Consider the following 24,266-nt stretch of genomic DNA (forward strand, 5'->3'; position numbering starts at 1 on the left):
TCAAACCGATTGGGGAGGCGAATTTCGTCAACTAAATGCTTATTTCAAAAATTGTGGTATTGAACATCGTATTGCCTATCCTTATACTCATGAACAAATGGGTTCGGTTGAACAGCGCCATCGCCAAATTGTTGAAATGGGACTAGCATTACTAGCTCATTCAAAACTTCCTCAATCATATTGGGAAGATACTTTTCAAACGGCTACCTATATTATTAATCATTTGCCCACCAAACTCTTGGAAAATCATTCCCCGTTTGAAAAGGCATACCACAAAAAGCCAAACTACGATTTTATGCGTGTCTTTGGTTGCGCTTGTTGGCCCAACCTACGACTCTACAATCGTCACAAAATTAATTTTCGTTCCAAAACTTGTATTTTTGTGGGCTATAGTCTCTCACATCAGGGGTACAAATGTCTTGACTTATCAACTGGAAAAATCTATGTTTCCCGGCATGTGGTCTTTGATGAATCTCTCTTTCCATATCAAAAATCAGATACTCCATCCTTCGGTTTCTCTCCATCCGAAACAGCCTCTCTCCCACTTCACTTAAATCCCACACGTCCGCACACCGTAACTCTGCCTGCAGGTGCTGAAGACTCACAACCTCAACCACTGCCACCTGTGTTTGATCAGCTGCCACATGTTACTCCAATGGCATTACAATCTTCAGATGATGCCAATGTTCCAGACCAACATACTGTCTCGCATTCGGTTCCTGCTGCGCTCCTACAGCCAGAAATCCTGCCCAGTCAAATGCAAGCATCTGCTCCAAGCCACCGCATGATCACACGGTCTCAAACAAACAGCCTCAAATCCAAAATGCCGTATGTTGGATACATTAAATATCCTCTTCCACAAGCACTTTTTGCCGAGGTAAATGACTCTTACATTGAGCCCAGTTGTTTCACCGAAGCAAACAAACACTCACATTGGAAAAATGCCATGTTATCTGAATTTAATGCCTTAATTCAAAATGGGACTTGGGATCTAGTTCCACCTCGACAAGAATACAATCTTGTAGGGAACAAATGGGTCTATCGTGTTAAAAAGAAGGCAGACGGTACTATTGAACGATTCAAAGCCCGCCTTGTAGCAAAAGGCTTTCATCAACAAGAAGGTGTTGATTTTACTGAGACCTTTAGCCCGGTGGTTAAACCAACCACCATTCGCCTAGTCATTTCACTTGCAGTCTCTAATAATTGGCCACTACGCCAATTGGATATCCAAAATGCATTTCTTCATGGATTTCTTCAAGAGGATGTTTATATGCAACAACCGCAAGGATTTATTCATCCGGATTATCCTCATTATGTTTGCAAATTAAAAAAGAGTCTCTATGGTCTTCGGCAAGCCCCAAGAGCATGGTTCTCTCGCCTCACGGATCAATTGCAAAAACTTGACTTTAAGAGCTCAAAAGCAGATACCTCTCTCTACACCTTTCACCAAGGCAATGTTCAATTAATTATTCTCATATATGTGGATGAAATAATTCTTACAGGTTCGGACACAAAAGCTATTGATCAATTAATTGGCGTCTTATCAAATATTTTTCCCGTGAAAGATCTTGGGCAACTCTCCTTCTTTCTTGGCGTCGAAACCTTGCGTATTGGTGAAAGTTTATTCTTAACTCAGCGCAAATATATTGGTGACTTACTACGAAAAGTAAAAATGGACCAAGTTAAACCATGCGCAACTCCCATGGCAACCACTTGCAATCTCTCTAGGTTTGAAGGTGCCGACTTTCATGATCCACAACTTTATCGTAGTACAGTTGGCGCCTTGCATTACTTTGGTTTTACACGACCCGATATTGCTTACAGTGTTCATTGTGTAAGCAAGTTCATGCATCAACCAAAAGAACCTCACTGGCAGGCGGTAAAGAGGATCCTTCGGTATCTTAAGGGAACTTTGTCCTTCGGCCTTCACTTTTCACGAAACATTGATCAAGCTCTTCATGGCTTTAGTGATGCCGATTGGGCAGGGGATAGCGATGATCGTCGAAGTGTTTGTGCGTACTGTATTTTTCATGGCAACAATTTAATTTCATGGAGTTGTAAACAACAGCAAACCGTTGCAAGAAGTAGCACCGAATCTGAGTATAAGTCTCTTTCCAACACCGCCGCAGAACTTCAATGGATTCAATCGGTTCTACATGACTTACATATTTCTCTTCCCGATTGTCCAAAGTTGTGGTGTGACAATATTGGTGCTACATATCTCTCATCCAATCCGGTGTTTCACGCCCGCATCAAGCATATTGAAATTGATTTTCATTATGTACGTGATCAAGTCCTGCAAAAGAAGCTCCAAGTTTCATTTCTATGCTCAAAAGACCAGATAGCTGACTTGCTCACCAAAGCGTTAAATTCACCTCGCTTCATTATGTTACGTGCCAATCTTCAATTGCAGGATCTGCCCTCTCGATTGCGGGGGGATATTGGCGCAACTGAAATGCCAGCTAATGAAATAATGCAAGCTATGGAAACTGCAGAGGAAGCTACGGAAATAACGGAAACGGCAGATAACTGGATACATAAAATCTGGGATTTAAATTTTGTATTTCAAATTTGAATTTCTAAATTGTATTATATATAGAAACTCCTGTACGCATATGAATTCAATGAAAAACAGAGAAAACGTATATACCTTTCTTTCTTAGTTTCTACAAAGAGTTATTAAATTTATTTGATAACCTAATCTATCACTAATAAACATCACAATCAGATATGTTGTTTTCAATGGTAACACATGCGCGCAGGTATGATTAATTTGAGATTGTGTAATGTGTTGTTAATCAGTTGTTCTTTCATGTTCATCTTCTAAGATTCTTAATTTTAGATTTGGCGAAATGCTTGCGCAAAAAGAACAATGATATTATCGTCATCTTAACTATCAGTATTTTAATATAATCTTTTGATATTACATCAAATAAGTGGTAGATAAATTAAGCATAACAAACAGTTTTCTAACCATTTCACAATACATTATAATAAAATAATGGAAGGTTGATAAATAAAAAAGATGTTGAATAACATTACTCTGCGAAAAATGCCGTGTTATATCAAATGAATTGAGATAATTTTAACATGGTGAGAAATGACATTAGAACTCGTTTGGATAGTGAGATGAGATAAGATAAGATAATTTTAAATAAAAAAGTTAAATTATTTATTATATTTTGTATGTATGGAAAGTTAGAAAAATTATAATAATGAAATAAAATGAGATGAGATAATTTATGTATTCAAACGAGTCCTAAAGTAGTGGTAAATATTAGGTTCCTAATTATTGGAGAAATTAAAGTTGGATGGTCCGTCAAAGGATGTAGACAAAAATCACAAAATCGTGCCTTGCGAGGGATTTTTGAAGTCTATCTTCTTAGAATAATTCACAACATGAATTAAGTCTCGTTGAACTAAATGTTGTATAGCATTCTTTCAAGATGAGAGAGAGAGAGATCAGGGGTATTCTCTCCATCTTAAAGTACTCCTTGACTCTGATATTGATCATATAGTTCAGTTTCGTTATCAAAATCATCTCAATCCATTTAATCTCATCTCATCGTTATAATTTTTATAATTTTTTACATAAAATATAATAAATAATTTAATTTTTTAAAATTTTTAAATAATAATAATATTAAAAAAATATTATAACAATATTTTATTTAACTTTTATCTAAAATTATCTTATCCCATCTCACTATTCAAACTCCACCTAAAAAGCTTGCCAAGACGGCTAAACTCAACCGTAAGTGGAGAAGTTTGACTATAAAATTGGACATCAATTATTATATGCCTACTTTTGTTCTTAATAGACATGGACTCAAAAATATGGCTTTGTTATTATAAAAGATAAATAATTTAGTTATAAAATTTTTTATAAAAATAAATTTACAAACTAACGTAATTTTATATGATATCATATTATAAAGTTATTTTTATTATAAAATAAATCATCTAAAATATTATATGAAATCACATCAATTTGTAAGTTTATTTTTATAAAATATCTTTGTGACTGTAACAATACTTTAAAATATTACATTTCGTCTGAAAATAAAAATAAAAATATTACATTTTATTTTATTTTTTAAAATATATTTTTTCTTGCTTTAGTTTATAGCTATTTCAATAAGTTAACTATAAAAGAAATACTTTAGTCAAGAAAGAATTTGTACTACTGTATAAACTCAACCAAAAGAGTGAGACTAAGGGTAAGTTTGGTAACCAAAACAAAATACAAAATTCTCATCTCATCTCATTTCATTATTATACATTTTTCAAATCTCTATACAAAATATAATAAACAATTCAAACTTTTTCAAATCTCAATACACTTTTTTCAAATCTCAAAATAATAATAATATTAAAACATAATATTTTAAACTTCAAAACAAATCACAAAATTCTCATCTCACCTCCCAAACCTGTCCTAATTTCAAGGCAATTTTATATATTTTCTAAAATCTTTAGTATTATTTTTCGATCGTTAAAAAGGTTTAGTTTTTGTAACCACAATATTTATTAAAAAGTTATCTATAATATATACATACACACGTATAATCATGGAAACATAAATTTTACTTTTCTTAAACTACAAATTTTATATCATATGATACGTTAGATCTATCTTATAATAAAAATAATTTTACAGTCCAATCAATACTTTTCTCCTAATCAATAATGGTTTAACCATTAGGAGACCAAACACCCAACCTAATATATCTCTTTCGAGGTAGCTTTGTGACGATTCTTGCTCAACTAATTTTTCATTATTTTCTCAAATTTCTTGGTAGAAAAAAGAGCTAACTCTGATAATGACAAACTAATTATTATTATTATAACTTAAGTATCCTATTAATACTAAATCATTAAGCGTAGGGTGAACGTTAGAAATCTAATTAAATTATTACATCAATTCCTTTCTTTTTCTTTTTCTTTTTCTGTCTCTTTCCTGTCTTTTTCTTCTTCGGATAGAACCATTCTTCTAGCTGTTGTTCTGGATTGTTGAGAAATTCTGCAATAAAGCTGCGTGAAGAAGTCTAATGTACACGTGGACCACTCAGATATCAAAAGAAAAAGAAAAATGTTATTTTGTCTATTTAATTTGTCTTCTCGTTTTGACATTTTATATATTTTATATTTTTTTTAAGAAAGTAACTATTAATATATTGATATTTTTTTTTATATTTTTAAAAATATTTTAGAATGATAAAAAAATATAAAAATTTTTTTTTTTAGCCTAACAATAACTTAGAATGGACTACTCTAAACGGCAGAATAGGACCGTATAAAGAAAAATGTTTGAGTTTGACTTTATCGTTGGTAAATTAAAAATTATTTGAATAAATATATTTGCATATTAAATATTAAATAACTTGAAGAGTAAAAAAAAAAATTATAATTTAAAGTGAGATAATTACATCCAAAAATATTTAATATAAGATGGCGTGATTTGGTATAATTATTACTACTCTATTGTATTAAAGATTAAAGGAAACTTCGAATCATGACATATCATTAATTATGTTCTGTTTCATCCCACCGTCAAATAATGTTTCTTTTCTTACCATTTTACTTTTTCGATTTTGAAATGAGTAGTTATATCTAAATATATATAAAAGAAAAAGAGTTTCTATTAATATTATATAAAGCGATATATTAAGTTTATTTTTAATAAATTTAACATTTTATATCAAGTTAAAATAATTGCAAAATATTTATTATAGTTTTTTTGGGACCAAGCATTCTCTTTTTAATAAACTCACTTGGTAAAGTAAGTTTTAAGTTTTTAATCTAAAATTCATTTTTCTACTAATTAAAAATGTGCCACTAAGATGATGATTTCAAATATTAAAAAGGAAATTAAAAAAATTCGAAAATAAACCAAAGATAACAAGGAATTTCTTAATAAGCTCTGCTACTCATCACCTCACATACCACATATCATATTTTTTTTATTTTTTATTTTTTATTTTTTATTTTTTTTATTATTCTTAAACTTATTGAATTCTTCTACTCATTATCTATATATTATACATTTAGTAAGATTAAAAAAAAATATGGTGTGTAAAGATGATGAATAAAAAATAGAATTCAATTATATACAATCACTTTTTTATACTTCTTATATATTTTATTGATGTGATTAATTAAAATAATTATTTTATATTATAAAAATATGAGAGAATCAATCATTTTAATAAAATATTTAAAAAATATATAAAAATAAATACACATAAATTTTTTGTTGAAAATAATACAAACATCATTGACCAAGCAAGGATCTTGTGGTCAGTGCAATGTTTTGGGCATTCAATGCTGAATTCAGCTTGCGTAATGGCAGTTGATTGCCATCAATACGTTTCCCCCACACCCCCAATTGGCCAATGGGCCGTAAGTCTAATCTATTGGTTGCTATTAACACACCCACACAGGAGGCGCACGTTAGTCTGTACCCCCTCATAAATCTAAAGTCTTACTAAACGCTCTTTCTGAACGACCCGCCATCTTCACGTCCTCCGGTCACACTCTCTCTCCCTCCTTCCCAATGAAAAGTCCAAGCTCACCGTACGGTGGCCGGAAGTCTACCTTTGGCGCCCTGAGAACGCCCGAGCGCGTGCCCTACTCTCCCAGCTCCGCATACTCCGACGTCTCCACCGCCGGGACCTCCAGCTCTAGCGGACGGAGCCGCGTCGCCGTCGCTGCTAGATCGGTCGCCGGAGTCTTCGTGGCCTGCTTTACTCCGCCGGAGACCAAGAGCTCTACCTATAGCGTCACGGACTCTGAGGAATTCAAAGCTCCCTCTGGTAAAATTCCAATTTTCTCAAAGACTTGGAAACTAAAAGGAAAGAAATAGTATCAAGTTAATTCGAGAAGTTTGGCAGTAATTTTTCTAGTTTTTTAGAGATTTCTGATATTTTCGATACGAGACCGGAAGTTTCGATCTTTTGACTAATTCCTGACACCTGTGTTAGATTGCTGAGAAATCATTGAGAAATGAAACAAAATCGTTTTTTGTTCGGTTTTTCAAGTAAATCCGTAGTTTTAATATCTTCTTCCTTACAGTGCTATGCTAAATCGAACTCATTTGCATTCGCTAGATGAGTTAAAATGAACTTTTGAGTTGTTGATTTCTTAGTTGCGTCTGATGGTTCAAGAGCTGGTAGCGAGAGAAGACGTAGTTCGAATTTTGGAGGCTATGCCGGTTCAAATAACTCGACACATGTACGAGAGCCTGGTCGTGTACAATTTGCCATGGAAGATATCTTGAAGGCCACGAGGAATTTCTCCCCCTCTTTCAAGATCGGACAAGGTGGGTTTGGGACAGTCTACAAGGGAAGACTCGAAGATGGAACCGTTGTTGCAGTAAAACGTGCCAAGAAGGTTTGATCAAAGTTATTTAGGATGGATTCCATTTTCTGAGTCTGACAAATCTCTGACATGTCTGGGTTTAACCACTACTACTTTGGTTACATTTCTTTGTTTGCAGAGTGTATATGATAAGCATTTGGGGGTGGAATTCCAAAGTGAGATCCGAACTCTGGCGCAGGTGGAACATTTGAATTTGGTCAGGTTTTATGGATGTTTGGAGCACCAAGATGAAAGGATTGTTGTCGTGGAGTACGTTCCCAATGGAACCCTCCGAGAACACTTGGATTGTGAGTTCTCTTTCTGTGGCTTGTACTTTCACTTTGCGTGTATCTGCAACTGCAAATGAGCTTGAGTTGCTGAAATCTGATAGGAGAACTAATGCAGGTATTCATGTCGACATTCTGGACCTTGCTGCACGGTTAGAAATTGCAATTGATGTGGCTCATGCCATTACCTATCTTCATATGTATACAGGTATGTTTTTAGTGGTGAGCCAATTCAGTCTGTCTTGTAAAAAATTAAGCAAGTCTTTTCGAGTTTAAGATCATCATAGTTAGAATCTATTTCTAACTGGATTGTGTGCCGGTTTCCTTGCAGATCACCCTATCATTCATAGAGACATAAAATCTTCCAACATTCTCCTCACAGAAAACTTAAGAGCAAAGGTAGCCGACTTTGGTTTTGCTAGAATGGCAGCTGACAGCGATTCAGGTGCCACCCATGTGTCTACCCAGGTTAAAGGAACTGCTGGCTACTTGGATCCAGAGTATCTCAGAACTTATCAACTAACCGAAAAGAGTGATGTTTATTCATTTGGTGTATTATTGGTTGAACTAGTCACAGGCAGACGTCCAATCGAAACAAAACGAGAACTCAAGGAGCGGATAACAGCAAGATGGGTATGATTCTCTTCTGCTCTCTTCTTTGGTCACTATTTAGTTTTGATCAATAATCTTATATGGAAAGGGGGGAAAGTAAAAGGATCAAGACTTCCACAAAAATCCTTGATGTATGATTATGCACCACACATCCATCAAATGTTTCCCACAGTCTCTATTCAACACTTTTCCAGCTTTGCTATCTACTTTTAACTGGATAGGTCATTTAAATTACATGGGAACTTTCTACAAGAATATAAAATTCTTCTCCCTAATGCAGGCCATGAAGAAGTTTACCGATGGTGATGCTATTTCAGTCTTGGACCCAAAGCTGGAATGTAGTGCTGCAAATCACCTAGCCCTCGAAAAGATTCTTGAACTAGCCGCTCAGTGTTTGGCTCCACACAGACAAAATCGGCCCAGAATGAGGATGTGTGCAGAGATCCTTTGGAGCATCCGTAAGGATTACAGAGAACTATCAGCCTCAGATTTCCATTCCCTCTCCCTATCCGACCGATCCGAAAGGAGTGTTTCAATAAAAGAATAGTGACAAAATATTGTGAGATGTCTAAAGTGGGAGCAGCAAGTATCAAAGAATTTGTTTGCGGACTAGAGGGAAATATTAGATCGTTTAAAGATGAAAGCCCAGCAGATAGAGAATATCTGTGAAAGAGAACCAAGAAGTTTGAGTTTCGAAAATAGGTGCCATTGCCAATGCCAATAATCTACCTAGAAGTGGATCCAAAGACATTGATTGAAAAAAATTTGCCAGCTGCGAGAAAATAAATACTATGTTTATAAATTGTTCTTGAGATTTTGGCTTGTCTATGTTTCGGATATGTTTTAGAGTTATTTTAAAGTAAACTCATAAATTGATATGATTTGATATGATTCGTTATATTTTAAAATTATTTTTATTATAAAATAGATCTAACGTATATATAAAATTATGTCAATTTATGAATTTACTTTTATAAAATCTCTTTAGGTCTATAACACTTGTATATGTTTTTATTGTTCCTGAGAATCTGAGGCATAAAAGACTATCTGTATTTATGAATTTACTTTTATAAAATCTCTTTAGGTCTATAACACTTGTATATGTTTTTATTGTTCCTGAGAATCCGAGGCATAAAAGACTATCTGTATTTGATATGAAATGGATACATTACAATAGCTAGAAACAATACTAAAAGTACATCCTTTTGTCTGTTGGGGAAGGTTCTTGTAATGTACTGCTTGTAGTGTACTGATAAAATGGATTGTAATAGTATATGAAGAATGATTGAATAGGGAAAATACTTAAAGGAAGGATGTATTGATATTAGGTATATTCACGGTATACCCAACCTCCATAGCTCAGAAAAAGCTCCAGATAATATTAAGCAAAGATGTAATAAAAATCTCACCACCCACTCGCCCACTATATTCCCTTATAGACAAGTAACAAACTCCCCTACTGAAATGCTTACACCTGGAATTCAAAACAGAATACAAAGGATGAAATGGTAAACTAAACTTACAGAAATAACAGAATGATCATTTAGAATAAAAGCCAGAATCCCACGATTTTTGCCTTCAAATGCTCCAAAATGCTCTGTTTTTCGTATGGGCCCTTGGCCCCCTTTATTTCAGACTTCAATTTCTTCCTTCAGCCTGGCCCAACTACTTGGGCTTCATTACAAACCTGCCCACTTAAAGAACCTTGCCCACAAGGTGTGGGTAAGATTCTTGAAGTGCCTTCAGACTCTCCCACGTATTGTTCTCAACAGAAGCCCCGATCCACTTGATGAGCACCTTCGTGCGAGCTCGATGACCATGGCGAACGATGCGGCGATCGAGCACTGTTTTCGGTTCGGGCTGTACTTCTCCAACATCGTTGACAAACAGAAGCGACGGAAGGGGCTGTACCTGCGATCCCAACTTTTGTTTAAGGCAAGACACGTGGAATATGGGGTGGATCCTCGATCTCGACGACAGCTCCAAATGGTAAGCCACTGTTCCCACCCGCTGCGCCACCTTGAAGGGTCCATAAAACCTGGGGGATAACTTGAGATTTTGCCGTGTAGCCACTGTCTTCTGACAGTAAGGTTGTAACCTAAGGTACACCCATTGCCCCACCTCAAATTTCCTCTATGTTCTGCGTTGATTAGCGTATTTCTTGATCCTTTGTTGAGCAAATGTTAGATTTTCTTTTAAGATTCACTTGGTTTGTTCTCTGGATCAAAGTATCTTGCCCACTGCCTCGTTAAAAGCTCTACCAGGAACATATGTAGTTAACTTTGGGGGTTGATAACCATATAACACCTCAAAAGGCGACATCTTGGCAGAGGTGTGGTAGGAAGTATTGTACCACCACTCTGCTAGAGGAAGACATTGAACCCACTGTTTTGGTTTAGCCCCCATGTAGCATCTGAGATACCCTTCCACAGCCTTGTTCAATGCCTCAGTTTGACCATCACTTTGGGGATGGTAAGCTGAGCTGTAGTTCAAAGAGGTTCCCTGTAGTGAAAATAGGGTTTTTTAAAATGAGCTTAGAAATTTAGGATCATGATCTGAGACAATGGCTTTTGGAAACCCATGGAGCTTGAATACCTCCCTTAGGAAGATCTGAGCTACATCACTGGCAGTGTAAGGGTGTGACAGACTCATGAAATGGCCATATTTTGTGAGTCTCTCAATGACTACCAAATTACATTTGCTGATGGAAGACCCTCCACGAAGTCCATAGAAATTTCTTCCCATGCTTGCTCTGGTATGGGTAAAGGCTGTAAAAAACCCGTTGGATAAAGGGTCTCATGTTTGTTAGCTTGGCACACATCACAGCACCTTACCAAGTTCTTGATATCTTTTTTCATGCCAACCCAAAAAAAATCTCTTTTAGCTCGTTGGTAGGTTTTAAGAAACCCTGAGTGGCCTGCTTGTGGACTGCTATGAATGAACTGTAGGACTTTCTCCTTGAATGCAGAATTAGGGGCTATGACAAACCTTCCTTTCTTAAGAAGCAGCCCCTGCTGCAAGGTATACCCCCTTGGAACCTCTTGGTGACTTTCGAACTTACTCAACAAGTCTAGTAATTCGGCAGCAGAAGAATAGCTCTACCTTAGTTCTTCAATCCAGTCAGCCGTTGGAAATGAAATGACTGCTAGCAACCCTTCTTCTTCAAGTTTTTCATGCCTTCTAGAAAGGCCATCTGCCACTTTATTTTCTTTACCTTTCTTGAACTCAATTCTGAAATCATACCCCATTAGCTTCGTTATCCATTTATGTTGTATTGTAGTACCCACCTTCTGCTCTAACAAGTACTTAAAAGCCTGCTGGTCTGTTTTAACAGTGAATGCTTGGCCCAATAAGTAAGGCCTCCATCGTTGTACAGTCGTCACGAGGGCTAAGAACTCCCTTTCATAGGTGGATAAGGCCAAAGCCTTGCCTTTAAGGGCCTTACTGAAGTATGAAATGGGTTGCCCATCTTGCATAAGCACTGCCCCTATACCACTCCCACTAGCATCACATTCTATGATGAATGATTTAGTAAAACCTGGGAGTCTTAAAACAGGGGGCTTAGAAACAACCCCTTTGAGGTGCTAAAAAGCCTTTTGGGCTGCAGCATTCCAAGTGAAAGCATTTTTCTTCAAAAGGGCAGTCAAGGGGACCGCTATATAAGTCCATAGTTTCTTATGAACTTGCAGTAGTAATCCGTCAACCTTAGAAAACCCCTTAAAGCCTTTAAATTGGTAGGAATGGGTCACTCTACCATGGAGGCTACCTTGTTTGGATCAGCCTTAACACCCTCGCTAGACACAATGTGTCCCAAATACTCTACTTCAAAAATCCCAAAACTACACTTGGACAGTTTAGCATAAAGCTGGTTGTGAGTTAAGACTTCTAACACTTGCTTCAAATGGCTCACATGATCCTCCATGTTTCAGCTATAGACAAGGATATCATAAAAAATAAAACAAAAAAAACCAAACAAACCTTCTTAGAAAAGGCTTAAAAAGTTCATTCATAAGGCCTTGAAAAATGGAGGGTGCATTAGTGAGCCTAAAAGGCATCACCAAAAATTCATAGTGACCTTCATGAGTACGGAAGGTAGTTTTGAGAATATTCTCGGGGACCACCCTAATTTGATGGTACCCGGACCTTAAATCCATTTTAAAAAATACTACCGAGCTAAAGAGCTCATCCAACAGCTCATCAATGACGGGAATAGGAAACTTGTCTTTCACCGTCTCTTGATTTAAGGCCCTATAGTCTACACAAAGATGCCAGCTGCCATCAACCTTTCTGACTAGTAAAACAGGGGAGGAAAAAGGGCTTGAACTAGGTCTAATCATCCCTGAACTGAGTAATTTAGTGACGATTCGTTCTATATCAGTTTTCTGGTAGTATGTGTATCGATATGGTCTTATGGAAATAGGTAGGGTTCCCTCCTTGAGGGGAATTTTATGATCATGGGTTCTCTTGGGTGGCAATCCCACTGGTTCCTAAAAGACCTTCCCAAATTGCTGTAATAATAGGTTAAGGTTGTTGTTTAGGGTAGTGTTTGGGCTATGACTGGTGTTTATGTTTGAGCTCATTGCACATAGCTGGATGTTGGATAAAGACCCCTTTTGGCCCATTCATATTGTTTAACAACACCCTTCTGCCTTCCTCAAATGAAGGCCTTTTAACTCCACCAATCTGCCTTGCCATTGGAATTGCATTAGTAACTTAGAAAAATTTCAATTGATAGTTCCTAGATTTTCCAACCACCTTATCCCCAACACTGCATCACACCCACCCAAAGCCAACAAATAAAATGGAACTATAAACTGATTACCTTGTAATTTGAGTGCTATTTTTGAACATGCTCATGCACTTGTCACGACGTCACCATTTGCCACTTGCACTTTCAGCCTTTGAGTACGGTCCACATGTAATTGCACCTTTTGTGCTATGGAAGGATCCAGGAAATTGTATGTGCTCCCTGAATCCACCAAGACCAACACCATTTCTCCACCAATGGATCCACGGATTCGCATGGTATTTGAGTTAGGAGTGCCTGTGATTGCATTGAGTGAGATTTCCAACTTTTTTGCTACTGGTTCACTTTCCTGCACCTCTTGAGAATCGAAATAAAGTTCTTCTCCCTTATCCTCTAGCTCCTCCTCACAGCCTTGGAGCACATACATTTTAGGGGATTTACACACATGATTAGGGTTCAATATCTCTTTACAATGGTAACACAGTCATTTCTTTCTCTTCTCATCCATCTGAGATGAAGGAATATGCCTTCCTGCTTATACAACTTCTGTTCAGGCCCTTGAAATTGGGTAAATTGAGTCCCAACCCCAGAACCCGAGCTGGATGAGGGTGGTTGTCTATCCAGCCAACTTTTCACTGATTTCTTGGAACTGGTATGGTACTCCTTTTGGATCTTAGCGAGGCCAAATGCTACATTGAGAGTCAAGGGATTGAACATCTGCACGGGAAGGCGGATTTCATCCTTCAAGCCAATAAGAAAACAACTTAGCTTATAGCCTTCAGGAAGTCCTTTCAATCTATTAGAGAGGGACTCAAATTGGGCTTTATATTGTACTACTGTGGACACTTGTTTGAGTCGTGTGAGGGCTTCCATGGGTTCATCGTAAACCGTAAGGCCAAATCGTAGTAACAAGGTTCTAGTAAATGTATCCCATGTATTAAACTGACCGATTTCAACTGGATCTTGGTACCATATGAGGGCCTCCCCCTCCATGTAATATGATGCCATTAACATTTTTTGTTCAGGTGGTGTTTGGTGATAGTCAAAATAATGGGAGGCTTTGAAAATCCAACCTGCTGGATTAGTGCCGTCGCAGTAGGGAAAGTCCAACTTCACACCACGGTGGCCTTCATGCCTAAACTCTTGGAAGTCCCTATCCTGCTACCCATTGAGGTCACGATGGACCACCTGTGCTGTTTGGTTGGTCACCAAGGTCTTCACCATTTCTGTGAGTTGAGCAATGTCAATACGCATCAAATGCATTCTCTCCTCTTGCTGTAGCATACGTTCTTCCTGAGCCTCCTACCTCTGTAGGACTTCTTGATGCTTAGATCGAGTATTGTCAGCCATTTGTATAACTAGAGAGGATCGGTGCTGTTGACACCAATTGTAATGTACTGCTTGTAGTGTACTGATAAAATGGATTGTAATAGTATATGAAGAATGATTGAATAGGGAAAATATTGTAATGTACTGCTTGTAGTGTACTGATAAAATGGATTGTAATAGTATATGAAGAATGATTGAATAGGAAAAATACTTAAAGGAATGATGTATTGATAACATGTATATTTGAGGTATACCCAACCTCCATAGGTCAGAGAAAGCTCCAGACAATATTTAGCAAATACGTAATGAAAACCTCACCACACACTCGCCCACTATATTCACTTATAGACAAGTAACAAACTCCCCCACTGGAATGCTTACACCTGGAATTCAAAACAGAATGCAAATGATAAAATGGTAAACTAAACTTATAGAAATAACAGAATGATCTTCTAGAATAGAAGTCAGAATCCCACGATTTTTGCCTTTAAATGCTCCAAAACGCTTTGTTTCTCGTATGGGCCCTTGGCCCCCTTTATTTCAGACTTCAATTTCTTCCTTCAGTCTGGCCCAACTACTTGGCCTTCGTTACAGTTCCTGCCGTATTGTTTGGAAGACCATACGTCTGTTCAGGGGTGCTAAATTTGATTCTTGGTCGTCAGCCAGAAAAGGACAACGCTTTTGATCCCAATCTTTTTTGTAGAAATATGTCATGTTGATGTAGTTAATATGTCTTATTTGGCAAGGGTGCTTGAGTTGATGCGATTAGGGATGACTATATAGAACATGCCATGCCATGCCACTATCCAAATCAAAAGCACGTCTAACATGATTTTATACAATTCGACGGCTCTGGTCCAAAATGGTTTTAAAAAGAAGAAAATATTTGCCAAAAGTACTTGTAGACAAGTTCCCAAATCTTGCTCTTTTCTAGCCAAAAAATGGTAAGAGGTCATTATTGGAGATGACTTTCCTACCCCCATAGTTTAGATTTGGGTTAATTATGTTTTGCTTTCTCAATCTTTTACTCAATTCACAATATGTCTCCGAAACTAATAATTGCATCAAAATGAAGCTTCAACTTTCAAAACTTCCCAATCTCTCCATTCCTTCTACCAGCAGTATCAAATCTAATTGAAATTCACTGCAAATATATAATTTTCATCTAATTTATTATCATTAACCATATAAAATATAAAATGATATATGTTATCAATTAATAATAAATCATTAATCATTAACCATATATAAAATTATTTTATACCTAAGTTGTAAGCAAATATGAATAATCTATGTACACAATGAAATTATTTTATATTCATTACCTATATATAAATTAATAAAAAAATTATTTAATGATTTATGATTTATTATTAATTGATTGCATATATTATTTTATATTTTATATGGTCAATGATAATAAATTAGATAAAATTTACATCTTTGTAGTGAATGTTTTGCACATAAGTAGCACATGTAGTGAATTTTCGTTAGATTTAACGTTGTTGGTAGACGGAATGGGGTATTGGGAAGTTTTGAAAGTTTGAGAGTCCACTTTGATGCAATTACTAGTTTCGGAAGAATATTATGAATTGAGTAAAAGGTCGAGATGACAAAATATAATTAACCCTTTAGATGTCATTTCCACTAGTAAATTCAATAAATCTTTTTAATTAAGCGATTAATATTAAGAGTTTGAGGTGAATCTATATTCGAACAACCTAATACATGCTAATCCAACTAATCTAAAAACTAGTAATAGTAAAAACATTCCGAGTTCGAATTCAGATATTGACCATAATATTAATAGTAATCAAACACTTATTTTTTTCCTAATCAATAGTAATCAAACACTTAATTTTGTTTACAATTTTTTTCTAACTCTTTTTAAAAGTGGAGCGGTATTTAAAATATAAAATTTGAATAAAAAAAACTTTAAAATATTTGATGCGGCAGTATTGTATTATCATATTGGTTCGAAATAATTGTGCTAATATAATTATTTAATATTGAGGCTAACACCCTCTTGAAATAATTATCTCTTAATAAGATCTACCATCACGTTTGTTAGTTGTAAAATAAATTATAAACTAAAATTTATTATAATCTCAAGCCGGTGTGAAGACAGGCCGGCTCAAGGGGTAGGCAACAAAGGCCACTGCTTAAGGGCCCCACCTTGAGTAGGCTCCCACAATAAAAAAAAAAAAAAATATATATATATATATATATTGACCATAAAATAAAAAATCATAGAAGAAATATTGATTAGCATAAAAGATGGAAAAAGTTTTGCCTAAAAAATAAAATCAATCTTAAATGGTAAAATTTGTTAAAAAAAAAAAAAAACAGTAGATATAAAAGTTTTACTCAAAAAAATCTTACTCAAAGAGTAAAACATTTCCAAACAAGGGTAAAGCTGGAATAGAAGTAGCAAAATAATGATTTAATTACTCTTGAATATTTCTAAAATATGATGTGTATTTTGATATTGATGGCCTTGATTTGTTTTCAAAATTAAGTATTAAAAGAAGTATTATAGATAGGAGATAATACTCCATGATTTACAGAAAAATTAGATTTTCTTTCAAATTGCTAAATTACATATAGATATTATTAAGCAAAACAATATTAATAGTTGTTTTGCATATAAAAAAATTTCAATAAAACTTTATTATTTAATATTTAAATATTATTATCATTTTAAAATTAAAGCGTCTGGTACTTAGGGGTTCTACTCACATGGTGCGGGGCGGGGTGAACCCACCCCTGCATCCACCCCGCCCCGCACCATGCGGGGGGGAGGGTTGACCCTCCCCACGGTACCGGGGGGTGGGGATGAAACCGCACCCCACCCTGTCTCCCGCTCAACCCAATGGCTCATTGGGTCTATAATTTTTTTTGGGTCTAAAAAAAATATAATTAAAATTATAAATTAAAATTTATACATTCAAAAAGAATATAAATTAACTTAAATTCAATTTTAAGTTTTTAACAAATTATATATATCTATATACAATATATTTATATAAATATTAAAAATATTATTTTTTATATTAAATAGGAGAGGGGTGCGGAGCACGGGGCGGGGCCCAACGGGGTCACCCCCCACCCCTCTAAGGGTCTTTCATGTGGGGGCAGGGTAGTGGGTAGCGGGGGGCAGGCCCTCGTTGCCCACCCCTACTTGTACTTAATGGTCGCCTTAGGCCACAAAATAAATGATAAGATTTGGTTTGTAAGATTCAAATTTTAAAATTTTTCTTCTAAATTAAATTATGTCATGTAAGCATTTTTTTAAATGTGTTATCCACACCGGCTTATAAATAATTTTTTTTTCTAAAATAATTATAAAAACACAAATTTTTTAAATTAGGAACAGAAACCCTATTCCAAGCCTTTTTGAAACCAAAAAAACAGAAGTGTGCTTGATGAATTCGAAAACCCCTCCAGAGACTACGCCTAAAAGACGAGAGAGAGATCATAGAATAAAATAAGTGTCGGGAAAATAATTTATATAGGATTAGAGTGCACTTTCTATAAAAATAATAAAGGAAATATGAAGCTCACAAGGAAAAAACAACTTTTTCATAGTAGACCCTACCATTTTTATGGAATGCATGCAGCTTGCACATCTTAAAACGTCTTATATTACTCATAAATGACATGCTACGAATGAAAAAACATATTTTAAGCTATGTTTGTTAAGAGAATGCACAAATAAATTTTACAAAAATAAACTCAAACTGAATTGACTATCCGTTAAATCTATTTTACAATAAAACTAACTTTATAATTTGACTTTTCACGTCAAACTACATCAATTTATGAGTTTATTTTTATAAAATCTCTCGTAGCTAAAATTAGTATATCATGCTTTTGTAAATACAAAAGGATTAATTGTAGAATCACCTTTGGGTTTCTTTTTAATCATTTTGATGTTTTAAAACTCTTTCTATCATTATACATTAATCTTTTTAATATATATATATATATCAATTTAAATCATCGTTCATCTTTCCGTTAATTTTCCAATATAAGAATTATCACGTGACATTTTCAAATCCCACCCATCATATAATGTTTAAAAAAATAATGTGTGGAGAAGCCTTCATTCTGCTCTGGGTTTGCTTCAAGAGGGTCTGTCGTGGAGAATTGGTAATGGTAATCAGGTGCAAGTTTGGAAGGACAAATGGATTCAGGGGCGTTCTTCTGGTTTAATTAATTATGCCCCAACATGTGGTTTACCTGAAAACTCTCTTGTAGCAGATTTAATTGATCATAACACGGTTGTGGAATATGTCTCTACTACAACATGATTTTCCTAGAGATGAGATCAAATTAATCTGCCAACAACCTCTCACTGTACTTAGCCATGAAGACAAAAGGATTTGGTATGCTTCTTCTAATGGATTGTTTACAGTGAAGAGTGCTTACCATTTGCAAAAGGCTATCTCGGATCGACATAAAGGATAAACATCATATCAAAGGAATGCTGCTGGAGTACTGTGTAAAGTTTTGTGGAATATGAATGTCTCTAATACTGTAAAAACCTTTATTTGGTAAGCTTGTTTAGATGGTATCCCTACTAAAAGTCAATCTGTTTAGAAGAAAGATTATTGATTCTCTTTATTGTCCTATATGTGTATCTCATGAGGAAGAAACTACTCTTCATGTACTAAGGTCTTGTCCAGCTGCTCAGGATATCGGGCATGCAAGTGTATTAAATTGCAGAAATGCAACTCTGACTACACTGATTTCCTCCAGGTAGTTTCCCAATTTGCTGAATTCTTATCTTCAGAAGAGTTTGATTTGTTTGCAGTAATTACTAGAAATATATGGTGGAGAAGAAATCAGTTGGTACATGATGGTGTTTTCACACATCCAAAGCAGCTTGTTATCACTGCTAAGCAGAGTTATGAATTCTTTCATGAGGCTCAACACCAGAAAACACAGAGATCCATTTTACAACCTGCTATATATATGTGCAGATGGATAGCTCCTACTCCAGGTATTTTTAAAGTGAACTGGGATGTGGCAATTGATATGGAGAATAATAAACTTGGGTTTGGTGTCATTATCAGAGATTGGGAAGGTAAGATTCAGGCTACCATGGAAAAACCTTAGTATTGCTCTCTGGAACCAGTTGCTGCAGAAGCTATAGGTACTCTAGAGGCTATGGTGTTTGCCTTAGAACTTGGTTTGCATCAAGTCTTATTTGAAGGTGATTGCCTACAGGTTGTGAATGCTTTAAACGATCATTAAAAATAAAAAAATATCAAACGAATATTGTATAAAAACAAACAAACAAACAAATAAAAAGATCTGACGTGAGTTACAACACGAGTCAAGTAGACGAAGGAATATAACTTCTGTCACAAGATACCAGCTCTCCTCTTTCCTTCTCCAAAATGTATCATCGATACTCTCGAGGACTAATGATTGATGACCTTTTTCACAACAAGAACCGCCTTAACTTTGCTATCTCTCTCTCGGTCGGTACCTGAAATCCAGTAACGGGTAACTCCGGAAAGACTCTGATACAGATACACACGGAAATTGTCTGAGAGGGCCAGGGGGAATGAGTCGAACGAGCGTGGTTAATTTAATTACGCGCGTCGACGCGATTTGCAAGAAGTACGAGAAGTACGATATTGATAAGCACAAGGACTTAAATGTTTCTGGGGACGATGCTTTCGCTCGTTTATACGCCGTCATCGAGGCCGATGCCGAGGCGACCTTCCAGGTCTCTGTTTGTGAGTGTGTATGTGTGGGTGGAAAAGGGTTGCTTTTCTATTTTCTTTTGGAAGTGTCCGTGCTCTGTTTGGTTGTCGAGAAAATTGAAAGAAAGGCAAAAGAACAAAAAAGAGTACACATATGGAAGTTGAACTTCGTATTTTACGTAGACGGTGCTTGCTGGGTTTTGTGTTTGCTTTTCTTTTTCTTTTTCTTTTTCTTTTTTTGTCCTTTTACAGTCTCTGTTCGGATTTTAAGAAAATTGTAGCAAAACGTTAAGGTGAAGAAGAGAAAAGTTTGAATTTTGAAGTTTTGTTTTTGTGTTATTTCTAATAAAATTACTGGTTAAAGCATCGATGTTTTTATTTTTAATAAATAAAATTTTTAGTTTAGAACCGACTTTGCTGCTTTTAGTGGGTCACCAACTGTTTTAGTTTAATTTCTATTTTTTTAAGAAATCCGAGGCGGCTGCCACCCAGAAGAACAGGGCTACTGCCGTTGCTATAAATGCGGAGATTCGACGAACGAAAGCTCGTTTGCTGGAGGAGCTCCCTAAATTGCAGAGACTTGCTTTTAAAAAGGTTAACTTGTTTTTACATTTAGGCTTCGTTTGGTTAGTTAAATACTCTCAACTCATCTCAACTAATCATTACAATTTTTTCAAATTCTAACACAAAATATAATAAATAATTCAACTTTTTCAAATCTCAAAATAATAATAATATTAAAAAATAATATTCTAACAATATTTTATCATCTCAACCCAACTCAACTCAACTCACTTCAACATCCAAACACAACCTTAGTCTTTATATCATCTCTCGTTGAGTGTGTGGAGGCGGGAATGCAATGGTTGTCTGTTGATAAGTTTTATTCCCTTCATATTGTTTGGTTCCTGAGAAAATGTTGGAAAGGATACGAGTGTACTTAAGCTGCACTTTGATTCTTATTTTCTTCAATTACTTGAGGGAAGGCTTACGACAACTTCAGTTTCCCAAAGATTAGGTTGTCTACATTGCATGGTTGCCTTCCAGCCTTAATTGATCTAAAAGCTGGTGGAATATATGCTTACAATAGATTGAAGAGTACAGATTTGCATTTGTAAGATTTCTTGAGCATTTCCTGGATTTAAGAAGGGAAAACACTATTTTCATTTGTGTTTTTTTTTTTCTTCCCCATCCTTTGATAGATTCTACCTACCATTTATGGCTACTGCTTCTATTGAATTTCTCCTTCTTGTATGCTTATTAATGTATATAATACTTTGTTTGTTGTAGGTCAAAGGGCTTTCAAAAGAAGAGCTCGAGGCTCGAAATGATCTAGTTTTTGCACTGAAAGAGAAGATTGATGCTATAAGTGATGGATCTACTACTAATGGAGCTAAACAAACTGGTGGTGGGGCAACTTCAACCTCATATACTGGAATCAAATTTAACTCAACTTCAGGTAACAATTTATCTAACTGAGGTTATCATAAACCTGTAATTGTTAACCAATTTTGTTGAAATATATTATACCAGATGGGAGATTGGATTATGAGTATTTTCAACAAACTGAAGAATCGGATCGCTTTAGGCAGGAGTACGAAATGCGGAGAATGCAACAGGCAAGCATGGATAAAACATTGATTATTGAGTTAGTCGTGAAATCTTGCCTACCTGCTGTTTGATTCTAGCACCTCCTCTTGTTTAAATACTTTTTATGAGCTAGGTAGAACTACTTTGGCATTTTTTTTTCTTCCTTTCCTGATTTCGAAGCTTGTCTTTAGATGGTCTTTTGGATCTTTTTCTCGACACCCCCGCCCTCAATGCTCGCACGGCTTTCTTTTAATTTTATTTTTCGAGAACCCATTATAAACCCGGTCGATGTTATGCTGCCAGACATATGGGGTATTTTAGGATAATAGCACCAATGACTGGTGAAATATCTTAAATCACAATGTGCCGGTTGGGGTTATTGGATCACATTTAGTCTATGTAGCCTGCTGTGGCAACCCTGACGTGAAAGATCAATTTTATTTCATACAGGATCAAGGTTTGGATGTTATAGCTGAAGGATTGGGTACATTGAAAAACATGGCACATGACATGAATGAGGTTTGTTCTCTTGCCATTCTCCACCACTTATTAGTTTTTCCAGTAATAATGTGAATTTGATTTACAGGAACTGGATAGACAAGTGCCATTAATGGATGAAATCGATGATAAGGTAATCCATCATTTCTGTCTTTTTGCCAGTGTCCTATATCCTTGATCATCTGTCATGGAAGAATAGCACTGATTGGGAAGAATGAATCTATATCAGCTCCTATCATATAATCCTCTATCTAATTTTGTCGATGGCTAGGTTGATGTGAATTTCCTTCTTCCCTGTGGGCAACATAGAAGTGCCAATTAAAGTTGCAAGATCTATTGTTAAAGAAATTTTAAGTACTTTTGTTGAGACATCATTTCAGGTTGATAGAGCAAATGCTGACCTTAAAAGTGCTAATGTGAAACTCAAGGAAACTATAACCCAGGTATATGCGTTTTGTTCATGTTTGAAATTTAGATTATCCATCCATGTTTTGAGAAAACCCCTCATCCCTCTTTTCTCCTTCCTCCCCTCACATCCTTTTTGCATGTATTTTTTGTTTTATGCAGCTGAGGTCAAGCCGCAACTTTTGCATTGATATCATCCTCTTGTGCATAATTTTGGGAATTGCTGCCTATTTATACAAGTAAGCTCCTAGCCTAAAGATGTGGATTAGTCTCTGTTGCATTTTCTTCCATAGTTCCACTAATTTGTATTTGGCCAGATGGTGTTGTTAGTTTGTGAGTGTGTAGTCTAGGGATTTCTAATTCAATGTTTCATTTGGATCCCTGAGAGCTGAATTATTGAAAAAAAAATGGTTGCCATTCTTTAACTAAATCTATCTGATCTCGTGATAGATGGAAATTAGGCCTTATTTGGATAGTCAGATGCGATAAGATGAGATAAGAAATCTGTGAATAGTAGTAAGATGGTTTGTGAATAGTAATGAAATAGTTTGAGTTAAGATTTTTATTAGATTTTGGAAAAGAAGAGAGAAAATGTTGAATAAAAATATTATAAAGTTAAAATATTGTTAGAATATAATTTTTATTTTGGGATTTGAAAATGTTGAATTATTTTTTGTGTTTTATATGAAAGTTTGGGAAAGTGTTAATGATTAGATGAAAAAGTATGAAAAATAAATTGAAAAATATTTGTATTTGAGTAGTATTTGAATGTTGAGATGAGATGAGACCAACTGCGTATCTAAACGGGGCCTAAATCTCACTATTCTAGGTTTTAGTTTCGTGTTTTTTAGAAAGAACTATTCATAAACAACTAACAGCCGTTGTGGTGCGCATTGGAAAAACGGCTCCAGTGCACTACTTTTACGAGAACCATGTTGGATAAAATTTTTGTTCCACTATTTTAAGTAACAATTTCTTAAGAAGTTTATTTTTCTAGATAATTAACTGGCAGAATTTCTTCCTGCCATTACTAACTTACTAGTGGTGGAGCCAGAGTTTTTCCCTTGGGGAGATCGGTCTGCGCCTATAACACGATGTTTTTCGGAGAGTCCAGTTGCCTACACCACACACCAGACTTGATTTTTTTATTTTTTGTTCCTACTAAACTAAAGGTGTTCTTCTACTCATTATTCTTACACCACACACTTGTTAAGGGAAAAAAAATTAAAAAGGTAAAAAATAAAAGTAGGTATGTGGTGTAGAGATGATGAGTAGAATTTTTCATTTTTCGAGGATAGAACTGTTGAAGGTTGTGCCTTTGATGTATTTCAAAGTCCTCTCTTCCCAGAGATTGTGATTCCCATCTTTGTCTAGTGTGCCAATTATCTATTCTGGTCCTTTTTTATTAATGTTTATTTGGAGAAAGACTCCTAATTTGCAATTGCCTATTAAAACAATTTGTCTGACGAATTTGATTCATCTACTTTCTTTGATACAGTGTGTTAAAATGATATTGGTGCCCTGGAAACTACAACCACAGCTTCTCTACTTTCTAATACAGGGATACATGTGACTCTTAAGCATTTTGTGCATGTACACCTTTCTTTTATTTATACTGCTGGAACCCGATGTCTTTCTTTTTTATTGCTGTTGTGTATTTGGGAATGGGATTATGGGATACTCATCTCCCTCCCTCTCTCTCTCTCTCTCTCTCTCACTTGT

At 35.5% G+C, this 24,266-nt stretch overlaps 2 protein-coding genes across 3 annotated transcripts; both read left to right on the forward strand.

Annotated features, from left to right (window-relative positions):
- The first annotated feature begins 6,430 nt into the window (after window positions 1-6,430).
- Window positions 6,431-9,149, forward strand: LOC109002055 (calmodulin-binding receptor-like cytoplasmic kinase 2). Its single transcript, XM_018979638.2, has 6 exons — window positions 6,431-6,815; window positions 7,148-7,392; window positions 7,499-7,667; window positions 7,765-7,854; window positions 7,978-8,279; window positions 8,539-9,149. Exons 1-6 carry the CDS (start codon window positions 6,557-6,559, stop codon window positions 8,803-8,805), a joined length of 1,332 nt encoding a protein of 443 aa, XP_018835183.1. The 5' UTR covers window positions 6,431-6,556; the 3' UTR covers window positions 8,806-9,149.
- Window positions 9,150-19,692: 10,543 nt separating this feature from the next.
- On the forward strand, window positions 19,693-24,224 carry LOC109002034 (syntaxin-71-like). 2 transcript variants are annotated; one of them, XM_018979595.2, is made up of 9 exons: window positions 19,693-20,074; window positions 20,520-20,645; window positions 21,342-21,510; window positions 21,585-21,670; window positions 22,092-22,160; window positions 22,228-22,272; window positions 22,520-22,582; window positions 22,707-22,783; window positions 24,043-24,224. In XM_018979595.2, the coding sequence occupies exons 1-9, from the start codon at window positions 19,910-19,912 to the stop codon at window positions 24,053-24,055; spliced, it is 813 nt and encodes a 270-aa protein (XP_018835140.1). In that variant the 5' UTR covers window positions 19,693-19,909; the 3' UTR covers window positions 24,056-24,224. The 2 variants fall into 2 exon arrangements, with proteins under 2 accessions (XP_018835140.1, XP_018835141.1); XM_018979596.2 differs by lacking the exon at window positions 20,520-20,645.
- Window positions 24,225-24,266: the final 42 nt, after the last annotated feature.

The sequence above is a fragment of the Juglans regia genome, chromosome 12 (genome assembly GCF_001411555.2).
Source record: "Juglans regia cultivar Chandler chromosome 12, Walnut 2.0, whole genome shotgun sequence".
Lineage (NCBI taxonomy): Eukaryota > Viridiplantae > Streptophyta > Magnoliopsida > Fagales > Juglandaceae > Juglans > Juglans regia.